We start from the raw sequence: 24,970 nt of genomic DNA on the forward strand, positions 1-24,970 counted from the left end.
TCCCGGCAAGCGGCGGAACAACGGAGCACAAAATCAGGACTTTTAAAAGTCTGTTCCGCTGAGGGACATCACTCCAGAGGCTAAACCGGGGCGAAGCACATGTGGGGTCAGCATGGCCTCAGGTCCCACAGGGTCACAGAAGGATCGGGGGTGTCTGAGTGTCACAGAGCTTGCAGGTATTGGAACAGGAAAACCAGCTACAGAGACAGAGCCGACAGTAAGCTCACAGCTCAGGGTTACCTTGAACCAGCTGCAGGCTCAGTGAGCTCGGACCGCAGCTGGAGGTCAGGCAGACGGGAGTTACTGGGCGCTGTTCTCTGAGGGTGCACTGAGGAGTGGGGCCCTGAGCTCTAACCTCCTCTGGGCCAGAGACTGGGAGGCCTTCATGTTCATTCCCATCCTCTGGAACTCTAAGGAAAGCGCTCAGGGAACAAAAGCTCCTGAAAGCAAACCGGAGCGGATTACTCAGCCCAGGCCCTGGTAAGGGCGGTGCAATTCCACCTGGGGCAAAGACACTTGAGAATCACTACACCAGGCCCCTCCCCCAGAAGATCAACAAGAAATCCAGCCAAGACCAAGTTCACCTACCAAGGAGTGCGGCTTCAACACCAAGGAGAGCAGCAGAATTCCAGAGGAGGAAAAAGCAAAGCACGGAACTCATGGCTTTCTCCATGTGATTTTTCAGTCTTGCAGTTAATTTTTTTCTTTTTCATTTTTTTTTTTCTCTTCTTCAGCTAAATTTTTTTTTAACTTTTACCCTTTTCTTTTTTAACGTTTTTTAACTAGTTTATCTAATATATATATTTTTTCTTTTTTATACTTTTCTTTATTAGTTTTCTTTTTTATTTCTTTTTTTTTTTCCTTTCTTTCTTTCTTCCTTTTTGAACCTCTTTTTATCCCCTTTCTCCCCCCTCACGATTTGAGATCTCTTCTGATTTGGTTAAAGCATATTTTCCTGGGGTTGTTGCCACCCTTTAAGTATTTTAATTGCTCCTTCATATACTCTTATCTGGACAAAATAACAAAGCGGAAAACTTCACCACAAATTAAAGAACAAGAGGCAGTACAAAAGGTTAGGGACCTACTCAATACAGACATTGGTAATATGTCAGATCTAGAGATCAGAATGACAATTCTCAAGGCTCTAGCCGGGCTCGAAAAAGGCATGGAAGATATTAGAGAAACCATCTCGGGAGATATAAAAGCCCTTTCTGGAGAAATAAAAGAACTAAAATCTAACCAAGTTGAAATAAAAAAAGCTATTAAAGAGGTGCAATCAAAAATGGAGGCTCTCCATGCCAGGATAAATGAGGCAGAAGAAAGAATTAGCGATATAGAAGACCAAATGACAGAGAATAAAGAAGCTGAGCAAAAGAGGGACAAACAGCTACTGGACCACGAGGGGAGAATTCGAGAAATAAGTGACACCATAAGACGAAACATTATTAGAATAATTGGGATTCCAGAAGAAGAAGAAAGAGAGAGGGTGCAGAAGGTATACTGGAGAGAATTATTGGGGAGAATTTCCCCAATATGGCAAAGGGAACGAGCATCAAAATTCAGGAGGTGCAGAGAACGCCCCTCAAATTCAATAAGAATAGGTCCACACCCCGTCACCTAATAGTAAAATTTACAAGTCTTAGTGACAAAGAGAAAATCCTGAAAGCAGCCCGGGAAAAGAAGTCTGTAACATACAATGGTAAAAATATTAGATTGGCAGCTGACGTATCCACAGAGACCTGCCAGGCCAAAAAGAGCTGGCATGATATTTTCAGAGCACTAAGCAAGAAAAACATGTAGCCAAGAATACTATATCCAGCTAGGATATCACTGAGAATAGAAGGAGAGATTAAAACCTTCCAGGACAAACAAAAACTGAAAGAATTTGCAAACACCAAACCAGCTCTACAGGAAATATTGAAAGGGGCCCTCTAAGCAAAGAGAGAACCTACAAGTGGTAGATCAGAAAGGAACAGAGACAATATACAGTAATAGTCACCTTACAGGCAATACAAAGGCACTAAATTCATATCTCTCAATAGTTACCCTGAATGTTAATGGGCTAAATACCCCAATCAAAAGACAAAGGGTATCAGAATGGATAAAAAAACAAAGCCCATCTATATCTTGCCTCCAAGAAACTTATTTTAAACCCGAAGACACTTCCAGATTTAAAGTGAGGGGGTGGAAAAGAATTTACCATGCTAATGGACATCAGAAGAAAGCAGGAGTGGCAATCCTTATATCAGATCAATTAGATTTTTTTTTTAAAGATTTTATTTATTTATTTGACAGAGAGAAATCACAAGTAGATGGAGAGGCAGCCAGAGAGAGAGAGGGAAGCAGGCTTCCTGCTGAGCAGAGAGCCCGATGCGGGACTCGATCCCAGGACCCTGAGATCATGACCTGAGCCGAAGGCAGCGGCTTAACCCACTGAGCCACCCAGGCGCCCCAGATCAATTAGATTTTAAGCCAAAGACTATAATAAGAGATGAGGATGGACATTATATCATACTCAAAGGGTCTGTCCAACAAGAAGATCTAACAATTTTAAATATCTATGCCCCTAACGTGGGAACAGCCAACTATATAAACCAATTAATAACAAAATCAAAGAAACACATCAACAATAATACATTAATAGTAGGGGACTTTAACACTCCCCTCACTAAAATGGACAGATCATCCCAGCAAAAGATCAACAAGGAGATAAAGGCCTTAAACGACACACTGGACCAGATGGACATCACAGAAATATTCAGAACATTTCATCCCAAAGCAACAGAATACACATTCTTCTCTAGTGCACATGGAACATTCTCCAGAACAGATCACATCCTCAGTCGTAAATCAGGACTCAACCGGTATCAAAAGATTGGGATCTTCTCTGCATATTTTCAGACCACAATGCTCTGAAGCTAGAACTCAAACACAAGAGGAAGTTTGGAAAGAACCCAGATACATGGAGACTAAACAGCATCCTTCTAAAGAATGAATGGGTCAACCGGGAAATTAAAGAAGAATTGAAAAAAATCATGGAAACAAATGATAATGAAAATACAACGGTTCAAAATCTGTGGGACACAACAAAGGCAGTCCTGAGAGGAAAATATATAGCGGAACAAGCCTTTCTCAAGAAACAAGTAAGGTCTCAGGTACACAACCTAACTTTACACCTAAAGGAGCTGGAGAAAGAACAAGAAAAAAACCCTAAGGCCAGCAGGAGAAGAGAAATCATAAAGATCAGAGCAGAAATCAATGAAATAGAAACCAAAAAAACAATAGAACAAATCAATGAAACTAGGAGCTGGTTCTTTGAAAGAATTAATAAAATTGATAAACCCCTGGCCTGACTTATCAAAAAGAAAAGAGAAAGGACCCAAATAAATAAAATCATGAATGAAAGAGGAGAGATCACAACCAACACCAAAGAAATACAAACTATTATAAGAACATACTATGAGCAACTCTACGCCAACTAATTTGACAATCTGGAAGAAATGGATGCATTCCTAGAAACATATAAACTACCACAACTGAACCAGGAAGAAATAGAAAGCCTGAACAGACCCATAACCAGTAAGGAGATTGAAACAGTCGTTAAGAATCTCCAAACAAACAAAAGCCCAGGGCCAGATGGCTTCCCGGGGGAAATCTACCAAACATTTAAAGAAGAACTAATTCCTATTCTCCTGAAACTGTTCCAAAAAATAGAAATGGAAGGAAAACTTCCAAACTCATTTTATGAGGCCAGCATCACCTTGATCCCCAAACCAGACAAAAATCCCATCAAAAAAGAGAACTACAGACCAATATCCTTGATGAACAAAGATGCGAAAATTCTCACCAAAATACTAGCCAATAGGATCCAACAGTACATTGAAAGTATTATTCATCACGACCAAGTGAGATTTATTCTAGGACTGCAAGGTTAGTCCAACATCCATAAAGGAATCAATGTGATACAATACGTTAATAAAAGAAAGAACAAGAACCATCTCAATAGATGCTGAAAAAGCATTTGACAAAGTACAGCATCCCTTCCTGATCAAATCTCTTCAAAGTGTAGGGATAGCGGGTACATACCTCAACATTATCAAAGCCATCTATGAAAAACCCACTGCAAATATCATTCTCAATGGAGAAAAACTGAAAGCTTTTCCGCTAAGGTCAGGAACACCTCAGGGATGTCCATTATCACCACTGCTATTCAACATAGTACTAGAAGTCCTAGCCTCAGCAATCAGACAACAAAAGGAAATTAAAGGCATCCAAATCGGCAAAGAAGAAGTCAAATTATCACTCTTCGCAGATGATATGATACTATAGTACTATATGTGGAAAACCCAAAAGACTCCACTCGAAAACTGCTAGAGCTTGTCAGGAATTCAATAAAGTGTCAGGATATAAAATCAATGCACAGAAATCAGTTGCATTTCTCTACACCAACAACAAGACAGAAGAAAGAGAAATTAAGGAGTCGATCCCATTTACAATTGCACCCCAAACCTTAAGATACCTAGGTATAAACCTAACCAAAGAGGCTAAGAATCTATACTCAGAAAAGTATAAAGTACTCATGAAAGAAATTGAGGAAGACACAAAGAAATGAAAAAATGTCCCATGCTCCTGGATTGGAAGAATAAATATTGTGAAAATGTCTATGCTACCTAAAGCAATCTACACATTTAATGCAATTCCTATCAAAGTACCATCCATCTTTTTCAAAGAAATGGAACAAATAATGCTAAAATTTGTATGGAACCAGAAAAGACCTCGAAGAGCCAAAGGAATATTGAAAAAGAAAGCCAAAGTTGGTGGCATGACAATTCCGGACTTCAAGTTCTATTTCAAAGCTGTCATCATTAAGACAGCATGGCACTGGCACAAAAACAGATACATAGATCAATGTAAGAGAATAGAGAGCCCAGAAATAGACCCTCAACTCTACAGTCAACTAATCTTCGACAAAGCAGGAAATAATGTCCATTGGAAAAAAGACAGCCTCTTCAATAAATGGTGTTGGGGAAATTTGACAGCCACATGCAGAATAATGAAATTGGACCATTTCCTTACACCACACACAAAAATAGACTCAAAATGGATGAAGGACCTCAATGTGCGAAAGGAATCCATCAAAATCCTTGAGGAGAACACAGGCAGCAACCTCTTCGACCTCAGCCGCAGCAACATCTTCCTAGAAACATTGCCAAAGGCAAGGGAAGCAAGGGCAAAAATGAACTACTGGGATTTCATCAAGATCAAAAGCTTTTGCACAGCAAAGGAAACAGTTAACAAAACCAAAAGACAACTGACAGAATGGGAGAAGATATTTGCAAACGACATATCAGATAAAGGTTAGTGTCCAAAATCTACAAAGAACTTAGCAAACTCAACACCCAAAGAACAAATAATCCAATCAAAAAATGGGCAGAGGATATGATTTCTGCAAAGAACACATCCAGATGGCCAACAGACACATGAAAAAGTACACCATATCACTAGGTATCAGGGAAATACAAATCAAAACCACAATGAGATATCACCTCACACCAGTCTGAATGGCTTAAATCAACAAGTCAGGAAATGACAGATGCTGGCGAGCATGCGGAAAGGGGAACCCTCCTACACTGTTGGTGGGAATGCAAGCTGGTGCAACCACTCTGAAAAACAGCATGGAGGTTCCTCAAAATGTTGAAAATAGAACTGCCCTATGACCCAGCAATTGCACTACTGGGTATTTACCCTAAAGATACAAACGTAGTGATCCGAAGGGGTACATGCACCCGAATGTTTATAGCAGCAATGTCCACAATAGCCAAACTATGGAAAGAACCTAGATGTCCATCAACAGATGAATGGATCAAGAAGATGTGGTATATATACACAATGGAATACTATGCAGCCATCAAAAGAAATGAAATCTTGCCATTTGCGACAACGTGGATGGAAGTAGAGCATATCCTGCTTAGCGAAATAAGTCAAGGGGAGAAAGACAACTATCATATGCTCTCCCTGATATGAGGAAGTGGTGATGCAACATGGGGGCTTAAGTGGGTAGGAGATGAATCAATGAAACAAGATGGGATTGGGAGGGAGACAAACCCTAAGTGACTCTTAATCTCACAAAACAAACCGAGCGCTGCTGGGTGGAGGGGGGTTGGGAAAGGGGGTGGGGTTATGGACATTGGGGAGGGTATGTGCTTTGCTAAGTGCTGTGAAGTGTGTAAACCTGGCGATTCACAGACCTGTACCCCTGGGGATAAAAATATATGCTTATAAAAAATAAAAAATTAACAACCAGAAAAAAAAAAAAAACAGAAAAAAAAATAAGAATTTGGATTTACAAAACATATCCTCAAGGGTACATTTATTTGGTTTTTAAAATAGCTTAATAAAAGAAAAATATTCTCTCCCTTAGTATGAATGTATTTATACTTCATTTTTATTATATTTTACTACAGGAGTTACTCTACTTAGGTCAGGATATGCCTTTAATAGTTTAGCAAGATTCTAAGTATATTATTTATGAAATTTTCCTAGGAAACCCACTTTCATTCATTAGAGAGAAGTCCAAAAGTGATTACTTTGGGTAGGCCATGAATTCTTATTATCTTAACAAGTTTTCCTTGAAATGACATACTTTGAGTCTCATGATGTATATAAATATAGACACATCACATATACTTGCAAATATTAGTTCCAAATTAAACTCTGAATCCCTAATTTAAAACAGTACTATATGAGCTAACAGTTACTGGAAACAGTTTAGTAGTACTTTTTAAAAAATTCATTCTAACCTGTTATCTGTGAGATATATGCAGTCAATTGCTAAACCTCTTTTTTCCAGTGTACATATGAAAGAATAAGATTTATCCCCTAAGTTCTGATTATATAAACCTAAGTTCATGCAGACTGCTATGTAAGGTCACATGGTAGAATAATATTTATGAATGCTTAATATCAGTGGAAACCAAAAATAAAATTCACATGTAGTTCTATTTAAAAAACATTTTGACCTAATTTATAGATAACTTTAGTTAACAATAATTTTAAGTTAAATTCCTAACTGCTGCAGTGAAAGAAAGATCAGAGAAAGTTCAGCATGAGTAGTACTGTTGGTCTACATAGGGTTAGATATAATTTATCTGTAATATTATCTCCCAAAGTATGTACCTTGAAACCAACTACATTACACTGTTGAAAAGGTTCAGAAAACATTGCGAATTTGATTCCTTTCTTGGATATTGGCATTGTACAAACTCCTGAAAGTTTTGCAGTTAAAAATATTTTTTTTGGTTATTTAATCTATCATTTCTCAAGTTTTTCAGTATCTTAGTATAATTAGGGACATTGGATACAAATTTGGAAAACCTTGATCTACGATGATAGGCAAGAGGGAATTAAAACAAGTAGATGGTACCAAAATCATTTGTATTAGATTCTGGATTATAGGTGATTTATCAGCTTTTCTTTTTGAAAGCTATTTTTAAAAAGGATACATTAAAAAGTTAATTGTCTCTAGGCAAGGCAACTAGACTAAAAGTAAACAGAAAAAGACATGGGATACTCAGGGTTTACTTAAGGTTTTATACAATGTTAGACACTGGTCTGAAATGAGAACTGGCCATGCATATTTAATCCTTCTCTAAGATCACCTCTAAAGCATAAAGAAAGACAGTAAGAAAAGAACAAGTAAATCATGTATTAAAAAGCTGACAGCCAGCATACTCACACTGCCCATTCTAGCTTCTCATTCTTAATAGAGTTGTACAGCGCCTGTAAAGAGAGAAAACAAGATGGAATTATTCTTTTCATTCTGTTCAATATTTTTATTTATTTTTTTTTTAAAGATTTTATTTATTTATTTGACAGAGAGAGAGATCACAAGTAGGCAGGGAGGCAGGTGGAGGCAGGGGGGAGTAGGTTCCCTGCTGAGCAGGGAGCCTGATGCAGGGCTCGAACCCAGGACCCTGAGATCATGACCCAAGCCTAAGGCCCGAGGTTTTAACCCACTGAACCACCCAGGTGACCCTCTGTTCAGTATTTTTAATTCAGCAAATGACCAAAGCCAAAAGGCTAGACCGAGTTAGCAACCAATTCCTAAGCCCCTTGTTAGTCACCCTGTTGGCTCTGAAAGTAAGGAACACACAGGTGAAGCAAATAAGCCCAGGGTAAACAGGATTTGGTGAAACAGATTTTGCACAAAGTAAAAAATGGCATTTATAAGTAAGACACACAATACTGTGTTACATTTTACCACAGTAAAATATTAGGATATGATTAAAATTAGACCATGTACTCTATTTTTCTTATTCGAAATATGGTCTTATAGTTTCACTAGTTTGGGTACTGAAGTATGCCAACTTTTTTCATTGATGTAATAAATTTAACTGTTTTCATAACATTTTAATGAACAAGATACACATGAGAGGGACTGAACCTAGGGTATGGAAAAGTGTCTCAGAATAATTTGAGTTTCTATACCAACGACTTATGGAGTTTTTATCAGTCTAACTGCATAATTGTGCTTTACATTACTGTTACCCTGGTACGCTTGAAGTGGTGGAGAGGGAAGACAGAAAACTTCTTTAGAGCTTTGGTAATGATAATGACAGTCAGCCTGATTCTCTGATTCTCCCAGATAAGATCAGATCCTTGTAATCAAGTTGTTCCACTATGACAACCACCCAAGAAAATGCTACTCCCATCTGTGCTTTCTTAATTTTGTGTAAGATGTAAAAGAAAACACAAGCTATAAAACCAACACAACACATACTGAAGAAAAGGATATGTGCATCTTAACATTATAATGATGTTGGAATGTTTTCCTTCAAAGAAGGACTTGGAGAAATTCAAGTCACCAAAGATTCAGTACAAATATATTTAGGTTACTGATTTTATATTACTTAAGATTTAATTCATGTACCCTTAGCCAGTATTTTCACAAACTCTGTGGGAATTCTGCAGGGTGGCTACAATAGTAAGTTTAACCCAGTGAGCCACCCAGGGGCCCCTACAATAGTAAATTTAAATACCAGATAATTATGAAACAAATAAAAATCAGGAGGCATTTCATAAAAAAAGTAACAGGACATGGTAAAATGTATCCTCAAATACAAAAACTGATAGAACATCAAATTAAAATAAGGGGTAAACCGAGGCACAAAGACCATGCTGTAAATTAAATGTTCTTTTTGAGGAACTCAGATTTACTGAAGAACTACAACAACCTATTGTTTAAATGTCTCATGAGGCTGCACTTATTTAGAAGTGCAGAGAGAGCAGACATCTAACAAGCCTCGGGAGACTTGCTGGATAAATGTCTTTTTAATGGGCTCCATGACTTGTATGAGCATTTTAAACCCACAAGTAACAGTTAAGTGAGAAACTGTGGTTGAAAAGAGATCATTAAAGGTTCTTTATATACTACCATACTCAAAATTACCTAGAATAATTTAATGATGTAGTAAAATTTTAAAAATGTATTCATAAAGTAGATATACTTGACAGTGATAGCTAAGCATCTAAATATTTTCTAATACATTCAATTCTGTCCTAGAACAAGTTTTTTCAAATTTTTTTGCTCATGAGAATATTTTACTTAACAAGGTACTGAGTTCCAAAATAGAAAATTCTTGCTCAGATGCATATCATGCAATAAAAAACTTTTATAAAGTATATAAAAGTAAAAGTATATAAAAAAGTATATAAAAGTAAATAAAAGTATTCTGTAAAATTCAACAAACTTGCCATACTGTAATCCTCTCCCAATGTATATATTATAACATGACAAATCTAAAAAGTAGATGTTATCCTTATCATTTTCAATTGCAAAATTACAAAGGGATTTTCTTGAATCTTTCTGGTGCTTTATAATGACACACTGTTTTTCTTAAAAAAAAAAAAAAAAAGGAAAATGGGTTTTGGAAATGCAACTAAAACTTATATATCCTTCATCACAATTTCCTATCCTTCTATCCACTCAGCTTAGTTAAGAACTGATTTGTCTTTAAGCCCACAGTCATCCCTTTCATTCTCGTCCATGCTTTATCACATCAAAAAGTCTTATTAGTATCTTCAACTTCTTTATCCCACTGCCTCTCTGTTGTACCTAAAAAAGAAACATTGAAACTCTTGAACAATCCTACTCTGCCTTCTCCACATTTATATCCCCTGTATTAGTTAAGGTTTCTTTAGTATTTCAAATACAAATACCTAACTCCAGCTATCTTACACATAAGGGGCACCTAACAGTTTATGCAGCCAAATCATAAAAACATGAATGGAGCTGGCCTCAGGGACACAGGCACTTAAAACTCTCCTCCTTGCTTCTCAACTATTCTCTTTCCATTCCAAACATCTCCACTCCTTGTTCCTTTACTACACAAGAAACATTTCTATAACAAGCAATACCCATTACATCATTTATGTCTCTCAACAAGAGAAAACAATTCTTTTCCCTAACTCCAATTTGAAAAGATTCTAATTGGTGTGATTTAGATCACCTGTCCTCCCCCTGGACTAATCCATGTGGCTGGAAGATGAGGTATAATGACTGGGCCCAGCCCTGAAGTCAAGGAAGTTGGGGTATGTATTAAAGAAGGGGTAGCACCGCCCTAGTCACTAGTGTAATCCTCCTGAGCTTTTTTTTTTTTTTTTCCACTGATAGTGAAAACTAAATTAAACAAGAGCATAAATTATTGTCACTGAATATTTAGCATCTCAAACTTCAGGAGAGACTTCATTCATGAGTCTCATTTAATTTTTTGCCATCTTTCCTAAAATATATCTGGCAAGGGCATCTATTTTCTCTGCCTTTCTGATGGTACGGGAAGGGGTATCGTGACTCTACCAGGCTAAACCTCTAAAATTGGTCCTGATACCTTCCCTTTCTGTGGTGACGTCTCCTCTTTTATTAGCTCCTTTCTATCAGCTGTCAAACATGTACAAGTCTCCCTAAACCCCACTTCTGTAATTTTGTTATCACCCTTTGTCCTCAGCCCCTATTTTAGCCAAATTCTGAGAGAAGTTTCTATAATATTTCCATTTAATGTCTTCTCTTCAACTCAGGCAATCCTGCTTTCCTTGCTGTTCCTCCATTAAAAACGGATCACAATAAGTGCACCTGCTTCTTTCATGTTATATTCAAGGCCACTTTTCAGTGTTCCTGTGTCACTTTGCCCATCTGCAGCACTGGATACTCTCAAATATGTTCTTCCTTATTTTCTGTGACACAATACAGTCCCCTGCATTTTCTCCTCTCTGCATAATACCTGTTACTCACACCTTATCTTCACTTAAATGCGGGTGAGCCTGAGGGTTTATCTTCAGCTCGTGTGAACTCTCGTGAACATTAGATGCGCGTGTCACACACACTTGGATGTTTTCAAAGCACCACAAACTCAGTAAAAAGGAACTAAGGCATGAAGACCTAAAAGTGGGAATGTATTCTCAATCTTAGTAAACTGTATCAGTATGAAGTAATTTTTTGAGTGTGAAATACCATACATAAAGCCTACATAAAAGTGATTTACAGTAATATAAAATATAGCCAAGTCAGAATCCTGGGACTAGCAGAATTCTTCTATCAACTATTTCATCCAAATACCATTATATTCCTATTACACAATCGAGAAAGTTCCAAGTCAAAGTCATATTTGTATCTGCCTACTAATGGCATAAGGATAAGTCTCTTAGTAATAATGATTTTGGGATGATTTGTAAAACTCTCAAATTTCCACTCAAGAAACAACAAAATGAGATTTCAGAGCTGACAGAGGCCTTAGAGATCATCAAACAAATTCTTCCTTTTATAGATTAAGGAAAATGAAGTCCAGTGTAATTAACTTCTTCAAGGTCCTATAGTTATTTTCCACAAACTCTGACTCAGAAATCACATTTCTCAGCAATCAATTGACTAAATTCATTCAACTAACTATATTCTCTCTTATCAACTAACTAAAACTAACTACATTCTCTCCTCCTAAGACCAAACTTTATAGTACCGTAAATGCCTGGCTTGTCAAGACCCATGTGAAAAGGTAACAAGGCCTCTCTCAGAATACATTCAATAATGGTGGTCACTCTAATATTCTAAAGGATGAGCTTTCAACAAAAGTCACTGTTGCTAGGACACAGGCTTGAAATGCCTTTGTTTGGTGACCATGACTGACTGGTTTGCCACTGATCCTATAGTCTCAGTCCACTTAAAAGTAAACCTATCTGCCATATAAATGGCTGAAACTGGAGATGTAGACTATAGCTTGGGAAAATAATTTATCCCTGGCTATGTGAGGGGTTATTTGACCTAGCTCCAAGAAAGCAAAGTCTGTAGGCAAACATTGTCATGAAAGGCTGTTAGATCCCAGTGGCTATAAACTGACAGCTAGGGATAAATCAACCTTCAAAGACCACAGTGACCCATACGTATTATACGCTGTGAGGTGATAAACAATTGTGGTGGGCTAAGTAATGGACCCTCAGATGATGTCCAGGTCCTAATCCCTGGAACCTGTAAACATTTCTGTATCTAGCAGAAAGACTGAAAATGTGATTAAGTTAATGATCTTGAGATGGGGAGGGGATCTGCACTGGGTGGTGTCTGTAGAAGATGGAAGAGGGAGATTTCAGAAAGACAGAAGCAGCGAGGGCAATGTGAAGATGAACACAGCAAATGGACACAGGCACAAGGGAAGGAATGCTAACCAGCACCGTCACCTAGAAGAGGCAGTGACTCTCTCCTAGACATTCCAGGAGGAGTACAGCATGTTGACAACTTGATTTCAGACTTCTGGCTTCCAAAGTTATGAGAAGATAAATTTCTGTTGTTTTAAGACACCAAGTTTGTGGTACTTCGTTATAGCAGCCCTAGGAAACTAATGTACAAACGTACAAATGTAAGACAGATATCTTAGAAAGGCTGATTTTCAGAAATATTTCCAGAGTCGGTCCCTAGATAAAACATAATCTCTTACCTAAGTGGCTGACAAAATCGGTCAAAGAATTAAAAAAAAAAAATATTGATTATTGAGCTCCATCCCAGATCTTCTCATCCCATATCTACTGGTCAGATTCCCAGTAGAGAAAATATATAAATACTTCTAAATGCTCTACTCCTGACTTTTATATGAACTTGTTAAAAACCACTTTGCAAATTTACCAACAATTTAATTTTTTCTAAAGACTTTATTATTTATTTGTCGGAGTGAGAAAGAGAGAACATACACAAGGAGGGGGAGCAGCAGGCAGAAGGAGAAGCTGGCTCCCTGTGGAGCAAGGATCCCAGGACCCCCTTGACCAGGACAAAGGCAGGCACTTACCTGACTGAGCCATGCAGGTGTTCTTACCAAATATTTATTTAAGTGAGATTCCTGCAGTTTAACCCAGGAGTTAGACAACAGTCAAATGCCTCCACTGAGATTAAACAGGACAGAATGATTCTTCAAATTTGAAGTTCATTAAATTTTAAGAATGAGAAAGCAAAAGTAAATTGCTTAAATTACAGAGATTAAGGTTTCTTGGTCTAAATTTACTTTTAAGTCTTTGTTCCTAACTTTTGATTGCTTCTCATTGAGATGATAAAATGCAATTTTATTCACAGCTCAACACCACTGCTGACAGCCCACACATGGTTCTCTGAAGTTTTCCCATTACCATGCGTTGTGTAACCTGAGTTTCTCTCTCTCTCTCTCTCTTCCTCCTTCTCCCTTCCTGCCACCCCTTCCTCACAGAGAGGCACATTTTGCAATCTACGATATTCATGTATTTTAGTTCAATCATCTCTAAACTCCAATGATTTTTTTCCTCTATGTGTTCTTTCAATTATTATAAAAAGTACAAAAGATAAATTGGATTGCTTCCAATTTCCTTTAGTGAGACAGTAACCACAGGGAAATTTGTACCCAGGAAGAATTATGACACCATTAACACCATTAACACTAGGGCTATCTTTTCCAAGGCAAATATCATGCAGATATTCAGATTAAGCAGACTTTTAAGTACAAAATTAAATATGCACTACTCTGGATGTTATTATCAAAGAGAGACTATGTTTGAAAAGACGTTATTTTAAAACGAATGATAAAACTCGTAATTAAATGAATTTCAAATTGTTTAGAGAAACTCAAAAAATAGGTCAAAGCAATGGCGTTCTATTTTTATTTTCTTTTCTATGCCTTAGAATAATACTGAAAAACTGCATTACCCTCCACATTAGACGTTTCCCTAAAATCAGTCTTTCGAATGGATTTTTTGTTTGCCCCTTCTATTCCTGCAGGATTCTACGTGTATTCAATGTACCAAATAAGATTATGGTAAGAGCTATACCCCCCTCCTTTTTTTAAGTGGCAACTGTCAAGTAGAGGCACAGAATAAACAGCCTGAAGCTTGGACCACAGAGCATTCATAGGGCAGATCCGTCTTAGGGAGAAAGTACTAAAGATGAGTTTCTCAAGATTGATCCCCTTTAAGTCACTGTGTTCCTGAACCCACTAGACAATTTTCATTTACCAAAGTTTAAAGAGTACTGCATTAAAGAACATATATTTACAAGCAACATCATAAACATTCATCTCTAGTTCTCACTCAGGGTGACAGAAGCATGCTCAATATAAAGTAACTTATTTTGTTTTTTTCCCCATATCTATAGTTAGATCTGTTTTTTGAATCCAGCCACCATGTAAACAAATCTATGTCTTGGACAATTAACTTGAACCTTCTGTTGTGGTGCACTTAACAAACCCAGCCAGCAATGGCAGAAAAACCAAACCATTATCTGTCTGACGCAATTGGGTAGATGTGCCAGCAAAAACCCAAAACAGACAACAGAAAACTAATTTAAAAATGCTTTTGTTATTGAATGAGAATCTGAGGTATACTATGTGTATACCTCAGAGGTATAATATGTGTAATTCATCACATAAACATTTTTTAGAGCATTGTGTTGGCTGGAGTGACATTATGCTAGGTGCAGACAAATATATTCTGCCTTCAGGGGCCTCTTATGTGAGGGTGACAAAATGTGATGCTAAATCTCACTGAGCTTTACCTAATGGAGAATTAGGTAAGACAGTCTAACTTTGCTTCCTATTTACAATGTGCAAGATGCTTTTACACACACAGTATCTAAAAATCTAATGTGATATTTTAAGTAAAAATTTTATAGAAGGAAAACAGCTCCAATCTCTGGATCTAAGGATTTAAAGTGTGGGGGTGAGCATATATCTGACTGACATTAACTTTTTAAAGATTTTACTTATGTATTTGACAGAGAGAGAGAGAGTTGATTCTCTAAGGGGTAGAGGGGAACATGGGGCTTGCATGATTGCCTATTGTCAAATGTATCTTTATGAGCTAAAATAGAAACCACCATTCCTTCATTTTTACTGAAGGGAAAAGAAACGTAGCCAAAGATAATACCAAACAGGCACACAAAAGATTTGGTGAGCAGTTCTGGAGGTACCACTAAACCAAACATGAAAATAAATAAAACTATAATTCCCAATTAACATTTCTACTAATGCAATACTCCAAACAAATACACACACACACGTATTTTCATTCATTCATTTTGAGGGATGGGTTGGTCAGTAAGGTGTTATGAGAATTTACACAGAGCACATTTCCCCTAAAGAGCCTTTAGTACACCTTACAATTGCTTTCCATTTGATTAGCTACTATGTCTTAAGGAAAAGTTCTTAAATATGCTAGTATGAATGACACTATTGCAAATGCAAAAATTCAAATAGTAAATAGCCATTAAGTTTCTTTTTTAAAAATAGAGGTATAATTGTCATATAACATTAGATTAGTTTTAGGTACACAATATAATGGTTCAATATCTGTACTAAGTTCCTTTTTTTTTTAAGATTTTATTTATTTTATTTGACAGAGAGAGAGATCACAAGTTGGCAGAGAGGCAGGCAGAGACAGGGGGAAGCAGGCTCCCCGCTGAGCAGAGGGCCCGATGCGGGGCTCGATCCCAGGACACTGAGATCATGACCTGAGCCAAAGGTAGAGGCTTAATCCACTGAGCCACCCAGGTGCCTCACTAAGTTCCTTTTTAAGCAACAATTTTAACTAGAATTTTTTTCTCACTTTCTAAAACTGTAAATAGATCCCCTAACATAATAAAGGCCATATATGACAAGTGCACAACTAACATACTACTCAGCAGTGAAAAGGCTCAAAACTTTTCCTCAAGTCAGGAACAAGACAAAGATACTTAAACTTGCCACTTTTATTGACAACAGTACTGGAAGTCCCAGCTAGAGCAATTAGGTAAGAAAAAGAAATAAAAGGCATTCAAGTTGAGGAAATAAAAAAGTAAGTAAAATGATCATTATTTGCAGATGACATGGTATTACATATAAAAAACCCTGAAGACTCCATCAAAAAAAGTAGTGGATCTAATAAAAGGGTTCAATAAAGCTGCAGGATACAAAGTCAATATATGAAAATCTGTAGTGTTTCTAACACTAATAACAGAGAATCAGAAAGAAATTAAAATAATTCTACTTTATAATTACATCAAAAAGAATATAATACCTAGGAGTAAATTTCACCAAGAAGGTAAAAGACCTATACAGTGAAAACTGTAAGATATTAATGAAAGAAACTATAGACGATACAAATAAATGTTAAGATATTATGTGTTCAGGGACTGGAAGAATACCATTAAAATGTCCATTGTATCCAAAGCAGTCTTCCACTTTAGTGCAATCCAAATAAAATTTCCAATGGCATTTTTAAAGAAATAGAACAAACAATTCTAAAAGATGGAAAGAACCGCAAAAGACCTCAAACAGCCAAAACAACCGAGAAAGAAGAACAAAGTTGGAGGCATCATACTCTCTGATTTCAAACTATGTTACAACAACTAACTACAATAACTAAGCAGCATGATCCTGGCATGAAAACAGATTTCACAGATCAATGGAATAGAAAGCCCAGGAAAAAATCCACATATATATGATCTATTAATTTATAACAAAGAAGCCAAAAATCTGAAATGGAGAAAGTACAGTCTAATCAATAAATTGTGTTGGGAAAATTGGACTGCTACATGCAAAGGAATGAAACTGGACCACTATCTTATACCATACATAAATTTTAACACAAAAAGGATTACAAACTTGAATGTAAGGCCTAAAATCATAAAACTCCTAGAAGAAGACATAGAGAGTAAGTTCTTTTATGCCAGTATTGGTAATGATGGTTTTGCCTTTGCAAAGGAGCAAAGAGTTGCAATTAGTTAAGTGGGACTGTATCAAACTAAAAAGCTTCTGCAGAGCAAAGGAATCATCAACAAAATAAAAAGGCAACCTACTGAATGGGAAAAAAATATTTGCAAATCATATATGTGATTAGGGTTTAATATGTAAAATATAATATACATAACTCAACAGCAGAAAAAAATCCAATTAAAATATGGGCAGATGATCTAAATAGGCATTTTTCCAAAGAGGACCTGAATAGACATCCCCCTACCAAGGAGATGGCCTGCAGGTACATGAAAAGATGCTCAATAGCACTAATCATCAGGGAAATGTAAATAAAAACCACAATGAATTATCACCTCACACCTGTTAAAATGGCTAGTATCAAAAAGACAAGAGAGAACAAATGCTGACAAGGATGCAGAGTAAAAGGAACCCTAGTGCATTGTTGGTGGGAATGTATATCGGTGTAGTCACTATGGAGAACATCAGAGAGGTTCCTCAAAAATATTAAAACTAGAGATATCATATGATCCTGTAATTCCAGTTCCTGGCATTTATCCAAAGAATATAAAAAGTACTAATTCAAAAAGATATACACAGCCCCCTGATTACTGCAGCATTATTTACAATCACTAAGATACGGAAACAACCTAGGTATCCACTGACAGATGAATGGATAAGGTGTGGCGTATATATGATGGAATATTATTCAGCCATAAAAGAGTGAAATCTTGCTATCTGATACAATATGGATGGACCTCGAGGGCATTATGCTAGATGAAACAAGTCAAACAGAGAAGGGCAAATACTGTATGATATCACATATATATGGAATCTAAAACAAAAACAACAAACCAAAAGTGCAAGTTTGTAGATACATAGAATAGACTGATGGTTGCCAGATTGAGAGGTGAATAAAATGGGTGAAGAGGTCAAAAGGTACTAACTTCCAGTTACAAAAATAAGTGATGGGGATGTAATGTGCAGCATGGTGAATATAGTTCATACTCTACTGCATATTTGAAAATTATTAAGAGAGTGGATTAAGTTAAAATTCACCATCACAAGGAAAAAAAATGTTCTATAACTATGTAAGGTGATCATTTTATAATATATAGAAATATCAAATCATTATGCTGTACACCTAAAACTTATCACAGACAACATGAATTGATGGTAGTTCAAATTATCTTCAACATCACTGAATCTTCATAAACTCTTTCAAATGGCACAGGTCACATAATTCATATTTATTGTATCACTCTATTGTACAATAACTACAACAAATATTTTATCATAACATATGCTAATATGTCAGAGGAAATTTTTAAGTAATTTTTTATAACTACCGATAATTTTTTTCTATAATAGTATAATATACAGTATAAGTATACAAAATAGTATAGTTTCCTTCTTCACTACCAGAACACGTTAATTCCTATGTAACATCAATAGTACAGTAAACAGTTGCAACACTTGTAACAATATAGTCTAAACAAATCTCTTAAAACTATTCACTCATTCATTCATATATTCAGTCAAATATTTACTGAGTCTCTACTATCTATCAGGTTGTCAGGTATTAATATAGGCACTGAAAGTTCAGTGGTGAAAAACACAAGCAAAGAACTTAGATAGACTGGGGTGGAAACAGACAATAAAGGAATAAGAAAACACAAACAGCAAGATGATTCTGTCATTTTCTGGTACACTTCTAGATAATTACCATAAGATATTCAATATAAGGTAAGTTAAAAGACTAGCTTTCAACAGGATGGACAAGAAAACTTTTATGCAAGGAAATTTAATGAGTGACAAAGAGCAGCTTCACAAAGATAAAGGGAAGATCGGTAAGTAGCTCCTTGGTGTAACTGAGCATGGTGAGTCTGAAGGCCTGTTGCAAGGGCAAATAGGTAGACAGGTCACATAGGGTTTTTTGACCAGAAAGCAAAGAACTTCTGTGTGTGCTGGGCAACCATGGAGGAGAGACCTGCTCTAGTTCATGTTCTTACAGGTCATCCTGGTTTCTGTGTGGAGAAAGAACTAGAAGAGAGCAAGGGAAGTAGCAGAAAGACTGGTGGCGTCTGGTTAGAGATGATGTGACCTGGAGACTGAGGTAATGGCAGTGGCAGATCTGGGATGTATCAGGCTATCTTCCTAAATTACGGGAGAAGGGTGGCCCATTTTTACATGCCTCAAACACAAATAAAAAATTGAATAAGACAGTTTTAACAATAGAACCAGAGATATACTGTCACCCATTAGTATTTAAAGTCATTTAAACTAAAAATGAAGTAGATACATTACAATATATTGTTAAAAGAATAAAGGTATAAAGCGGTGTACATGTATATAAATATAAATATATAAACATAATGTTTACACAGAACCTTTATGAAATACAGAAGAAACCACTGACGGTGATTGCCTCTGGAGAGGGCGATTGGGGAAATGGGGATAGAGAGAGAATTTTCAATGGATAACCTACACTATTTGAATGTTTACCATAGCATGTATGCGTCATTTCAACTGAAAACTAGATGATAATAAATTTTAAACTTCTTGCACATGTAATCAAGTCTACTGCCTCTCTTTTGTCTTCACAGTGCCTCATAAATTGTCTCAACCACAGCAAACGTTAAAAAAAAAAAATTGAGAAGACAAAGACCTCAATGCTGATAATCCTAATACAGCAATTATGATAGGAATCAGTAAATGTAGAAAAAAGAACAATGAACTAGAAACCAGTAGACTCGTACCAAACCTGCCTCTTGGATCACCTGTTATGACTTTTGGCCACTAACACTAACCCTCTGCTTTCTTCATCTGCAGACAGTAAAACACCTACCTCACAGAATTGTGGAGATGATATGAAACCATTTGTACACTGGCTAAGTGACACGTAAATAAAAAGAACTACTTTTCTTACATGCAGTCTACTTCTGCCCTCCTCAGATTTTATAGAACATCTGAATTTAGATATCCAAATCTACCCATTCCATGCCCCTTAGCCAATCAATATCCCATGGCAAACATACGCTGGGCATTGGGAGAATCACTTATTCTGAAATAAACAGGCAGTTTGGCATCACGGACAAATTATGCCAACAAACTAAGATTTACTGAGTGGTTAACAAGTGCCAAGACCTGTTCCTAGGGTTATAAATAACCTACATCATCATTTACCACTACCCACAGGTATTATTTCCATTTTACAGAGAAGGGAAATAGAGTGCATAGACTTTAAGTGCTATTAAGTGGCAGATCTCAAAATGGAATCATAGGCAGTTAGACTCTAAAGCCTTTATAATTTTTTCCTTGACCGTTGATTTCTTTAAAAAATATAGGCGCTCACTTCCTATTTCCACCTGTGTATCCGAACTAGCCTGGGCTATATAATTCTTCCTCCCCAAATTTTAAAACACAAGAGTACAAAGTTTCTGACCACTCAGACTAGTATACTCTTCACTCAAGGATCTTAGAATTTGGCACAGAACTCCAAATGAATGTCTAACAACATTTTAGTGCTGGAGCCCTATCTGTTTTAGGATGCCACGTTAGATGTGTGACAACTGGAAGAAGGTCTTCTATATATTTGACATTTACTGAGTGCTACTGTGCACTGGACTGTGAACTGAGCACTTCTGTACATTATTTAACTTAACCCTCTACAAGTATAATTTACTCCATTGATCTTAAGGCTGGGAATAAGGTGGACTGATACTTGCTGAATGCTGTAGGCTGTCAGATCAAATTCAGGATGCCAAGTTAAATGTTAATTTCAGATAAACAATGAATAACTTAAATATGTCCCCAAACTTGGCATGAGAGATATTTATGCTAAATATTATAATTTATCTGCACTTCACATTTAGCTGGGTTTTGTGTATTTTTATTTGCTAAGTCTGGCAACCTTATTCCAGTGACGAAGTTATTAGTAAGTGGCAAAACTGGAACTCAAACATAAGACTGACTCCAGAACCCATATTTTTATTCACTACTTTACACTTTCTTCTTTGTCCTTCCCTAAATAACCTTGCCATGACCCTGTCAAAACACTCTTAAGAAGTGGTATGGATTCCAGGCAGAAGAGGTACTCTCATTAAGTGAGATTCTCATGAAAGATAGAAAGACTGCAACACATATTTTATAAGTACCCTCCATGTTTCAAACCAATGTGGGCATTAAAAACTAGTATACAAAAATATTATACAGCTGTAACTTAATATAGCAATCTTTAGAGCCAGACAGCTTGGGAAAAGTTAATGTAGCTATGTTCTTAGTGAATCACCACATTCTTCCATGTGAGTTACGATGAACATCCAAAATATTCTTCAGCAAATGTCTAACTATCCTCTGATCTGATTCAGACTATTCATGATTTTCAGACTCATCGCATTTATAATTATCTCGATTTTGCTTTTAATTCTTATAACTTAATCCTCTTGCAGTATAACTTATTTATCAAAAACTTGTTTGGATTTAGATAGCTAAGCCATTCTTTTGAAGAAATATACCAATAACTTCAATTATTGAATTCAAAAACTGAAGTATACTTGCTATAATCAGTTGTTAGACCTTCCTGTGGGTAAACCTTACTTGTTAAGAACTACCAGGCTTGTACCATAATAAAGATGCTTCATAATTTTAGAACATAAGGAAAACAAATTCTAAGTGTCTTTATAAAATGCATGCAGTATTGTTTAAATACCTAAGAAAAGTGGATCAACTATTTAATGATTATAGATATGATGGCAAAGTTAATGTGTGCTGTTAAAAAACCGGTGGGTAACAAGCAGATTTCTTTTTACAAAAGGCTTGTAAAAAATGATCATTAGGGGACTCTGACATTTAGGGAGAACACCAGGCATGGCATTTGTTCTCTGTCATTTCCATGGACTAGACAAAGCAAGGAAAGACAAACCAAATGGAACTAGATTTCATCTAAAACAATCAATACAGCCAAATTAAATGATCTAATCCAGTGACTACCAGGTTTTTGGATTTCATAAACAGGAAAATATTCTAAAGAGGTTTTGGGAACCCACATGGAATTGCCAAGTTTTAAATTCTGCCAAGTGAGGAAACAAATTTTTTAAAAACAAACTAAAGCACAACACTATCTACTACCATCATCATTCCATAAAAATAAGTAACAAGGACAATCTCAAATAAAGGAATGTTTCCCAAGAGAGGACCAGTCTTTCATGACCATTTTTACTACAGACAGAAAATTCTGACAGCAAACAGCAGCAGAACACAAGTTAGCCCCATAACTGCTAAAATGTAGTGTCTTGGGAAAGATATAACTTTTAAAAAAGTAGTTTATGTTTTTCAGTATTTGCTAAACAACAAGTTAAGATACACAAACCATTTTATTCTTTGAATTTTTATGCTTTCCTAAATTTTTAAAAATTTTAACTTTTTAATTCTAGTTAATTAACATAATTATTCCAGTCATGTTGCTTCAAGGGTGTAAAATATAGTTTGAACAATCCATACATCACTAGTACTCAACACAATGAGTGTACAACCTTAATCCCCATCACTTATTTAACCCATCCCCCCCCCGTAATCATCAGTTTGTTCTCTATAATTAAGAATCAGTTTCTTAATTCCTCTTGCTCTTTCTCTTTTTCCCTTTGTTCATTTGTTTTGTTTATCAGTGAAATCATATGGTATTTATCTTTCTCTGATTTATTTTACTTAGAATTATACACTCTATTTCCATTTATGTCGTTGCAAATGGCAAGATTTCATTCTTTTTTAGGGCGAATAACATTCCACTGTGTGTGTGTGGGTGTGTATACCACAGCTTCTTGAACATCAGTAGATGGACGCTTGGGCTACTTCCTTATCTTCCCTATCATAAATAATGCTGCTACAAACATAGGGGTGCATGTACTCCTTTGTGTTAGTGTTTTCTTATTCTTTGGGTAAATAGCCAGTAGTGGGACTGCTGGATCAAAGGGCAGATCTATTTTAACTTTTCGAGAAATGTCCATACTGTCTTCCACAGCGGCTGCACCAGTTTGCATTCCAAACAACATTGCACGAACATTCGTTTTTCTCCACATCCTCACCAACATCTGTTGTTTCCTATGTGGTTGAGTTTAGCCATTCTGACAGGTGTGAGGTGATATCTCGTAGTTTTCCATGTGCATTTCGCTGATGATTAGTGATGTTAAGCATCTTTCCATGTATCTGTTAGGCTGTTCAGGTCTTCTGCCCATTTTTAAATAGATTACTTGTTTCTCAGGTGTTGAGTTATATAAGTTCTTTATATTTTGGATACTAACCTTTTATCAGATATGTCATTTGCAAATATCTTTTCCCATTCCATAGGCTGCTTTCCAGTTTTGTCAACCACTGCTCAGAAGCTATTATTTTGATGTAATTCTAATACTTTATTTTTGCTTTTGTTTCCCTTGACTCAGAAAACATATCTAGAAAGAAGTTGCTACAGCCAATGTCAAAGAGGTTACTTCCTGTGTTCTCTTCTGGGATGTTCATGGTTTCAGGTCATACATTTAAGTCTTTAGCCCATTTTAAATTTATTTTTGTGTATGGTGTAAGAAAGAGGTCCAATTTCTTTCTTTTGTATGTAGCTGTCCAGTTTTCCCAACACCATTTGTTAAAGAGACTTTTTCCCACTGGCTACTCTTTCCTGTGCTGTCAAAGATTAACTGACCATATAGTTGTGGGTTTATTTCTGGGTTTTCTATTCTGTTCCATTAATCTAGGTGTATAAAGTCCAGAATTGGGATGCTATCAGCTTTGCTTTTTTTTTTTTTTTCCAAGACTCTTTTGGCTATTTGAGGTCCTTGGTGGTTCCACACAAATTTTATAATTCTTTGTTCTAGTTCTGTGAAAAATGCTCTTGGTATTTTCATAGAGATTGCATTAAATCTGCAGATTGCTTTGAGCAGTATAAACATTTTAACAATTATTTGTTCTTCTGATCCATAAGCACGGAATACCTTTTCATTTCTTTGCATTGTCTTGAATTTCTTTCAGAGTATAGATCTTTTACCTCTTTGGTTAGGTTAGGTTTATTCCTAGGTGCTTTTGGCACAACTGTAAATGGGATCGTTTTCTTAATTTCGTTTTCTGCTACTTCATTATTAGTGCAGAGAAAGGCAACGTATCTCTATATGTTAATTTTGTACCCTGTGACTACTTAATTTGTGTATCGATTCTAGAAGTTTTCTGGTAGAGTCCTTTGGGTTAACTGTAAATACCAAGTTTTACTTCTTCCTTATCAACTTGGATGCCTTTTCTTTCTTTTTGTTGTCTGATTGCTGTGGCTAGAACTTTTAATACAATGTTGAATAAAATTGGTAAGAGTGGACATTCTTGTTCTGTTTCTTAGGGGAAATCTCTTAGTTTTTCTCCATTTAAGATGATGCTGACTGTGGGGTTTCATATCAGGCTTTTACTATGTTGAGGTATGCTCCTCTATCCCTACTTTGTTGAGGGATTTTATCATGAATGAATGTTGTACTTTGTCAAATGCTTTTATGCAGATATTTAAACAATCATGTGGTTCTTAGCCTTTCTCTTAGTGAAGTGATGTACCATGTTTGCAAACAGTGAACCACACCTGCGACCCAGGAATAAATCCAACGTGATTGTGGTGAATGATCTTTTAAATATATTGTTGAATTTGGTTTGCTAGTATTCTGCTGAGGATTTCTGCATCTATTTATATCAAGCATACTGGCCTGTACTTCTCTTTTTTAGTGGTA

The 24,970-nt window shown here is 36.3% G+C and overlaps 1 protein-coding gene across 14 annotated transcripts in view; it reads right to left on the reverse strand.

The window, feature by feature from the left end:
• The window catches only part of PSD3 (pleckstrin and Sec7 domain containing 3), a 733,176-nt gene that overhangs the window by 203,563 nt on the left and 504,643 nt on the right, over positions 1-24,970 (reverse strand). For all 14 annotated transcript variants that reach the window (XM_082715136.1, XM_082715148.1, XM_082715146.1 and 11 more), the window contains one exon: positions 7,736-7,779. In XM_082715136.1, coding sequence (XP_082571262.1) covers positions 7,736-7,779 — 44 coding nt within the window. The remainder of the gene's footprint in view (positions 1-7,735; positions 7,780-24,970) is intronic.

Source organism: Mustela nivalis (genome assembly GCF_964662115.1).
Source record: "Mustela nivalis genome assembly, chromosome: 20".
In the NCBI taxonomy this organism is placed as follows: Eukaryota; Metazoa; Chordata; class Mammalia; order Carnivora; family Mustelidae; genus Mustela; species Mustela nivalis.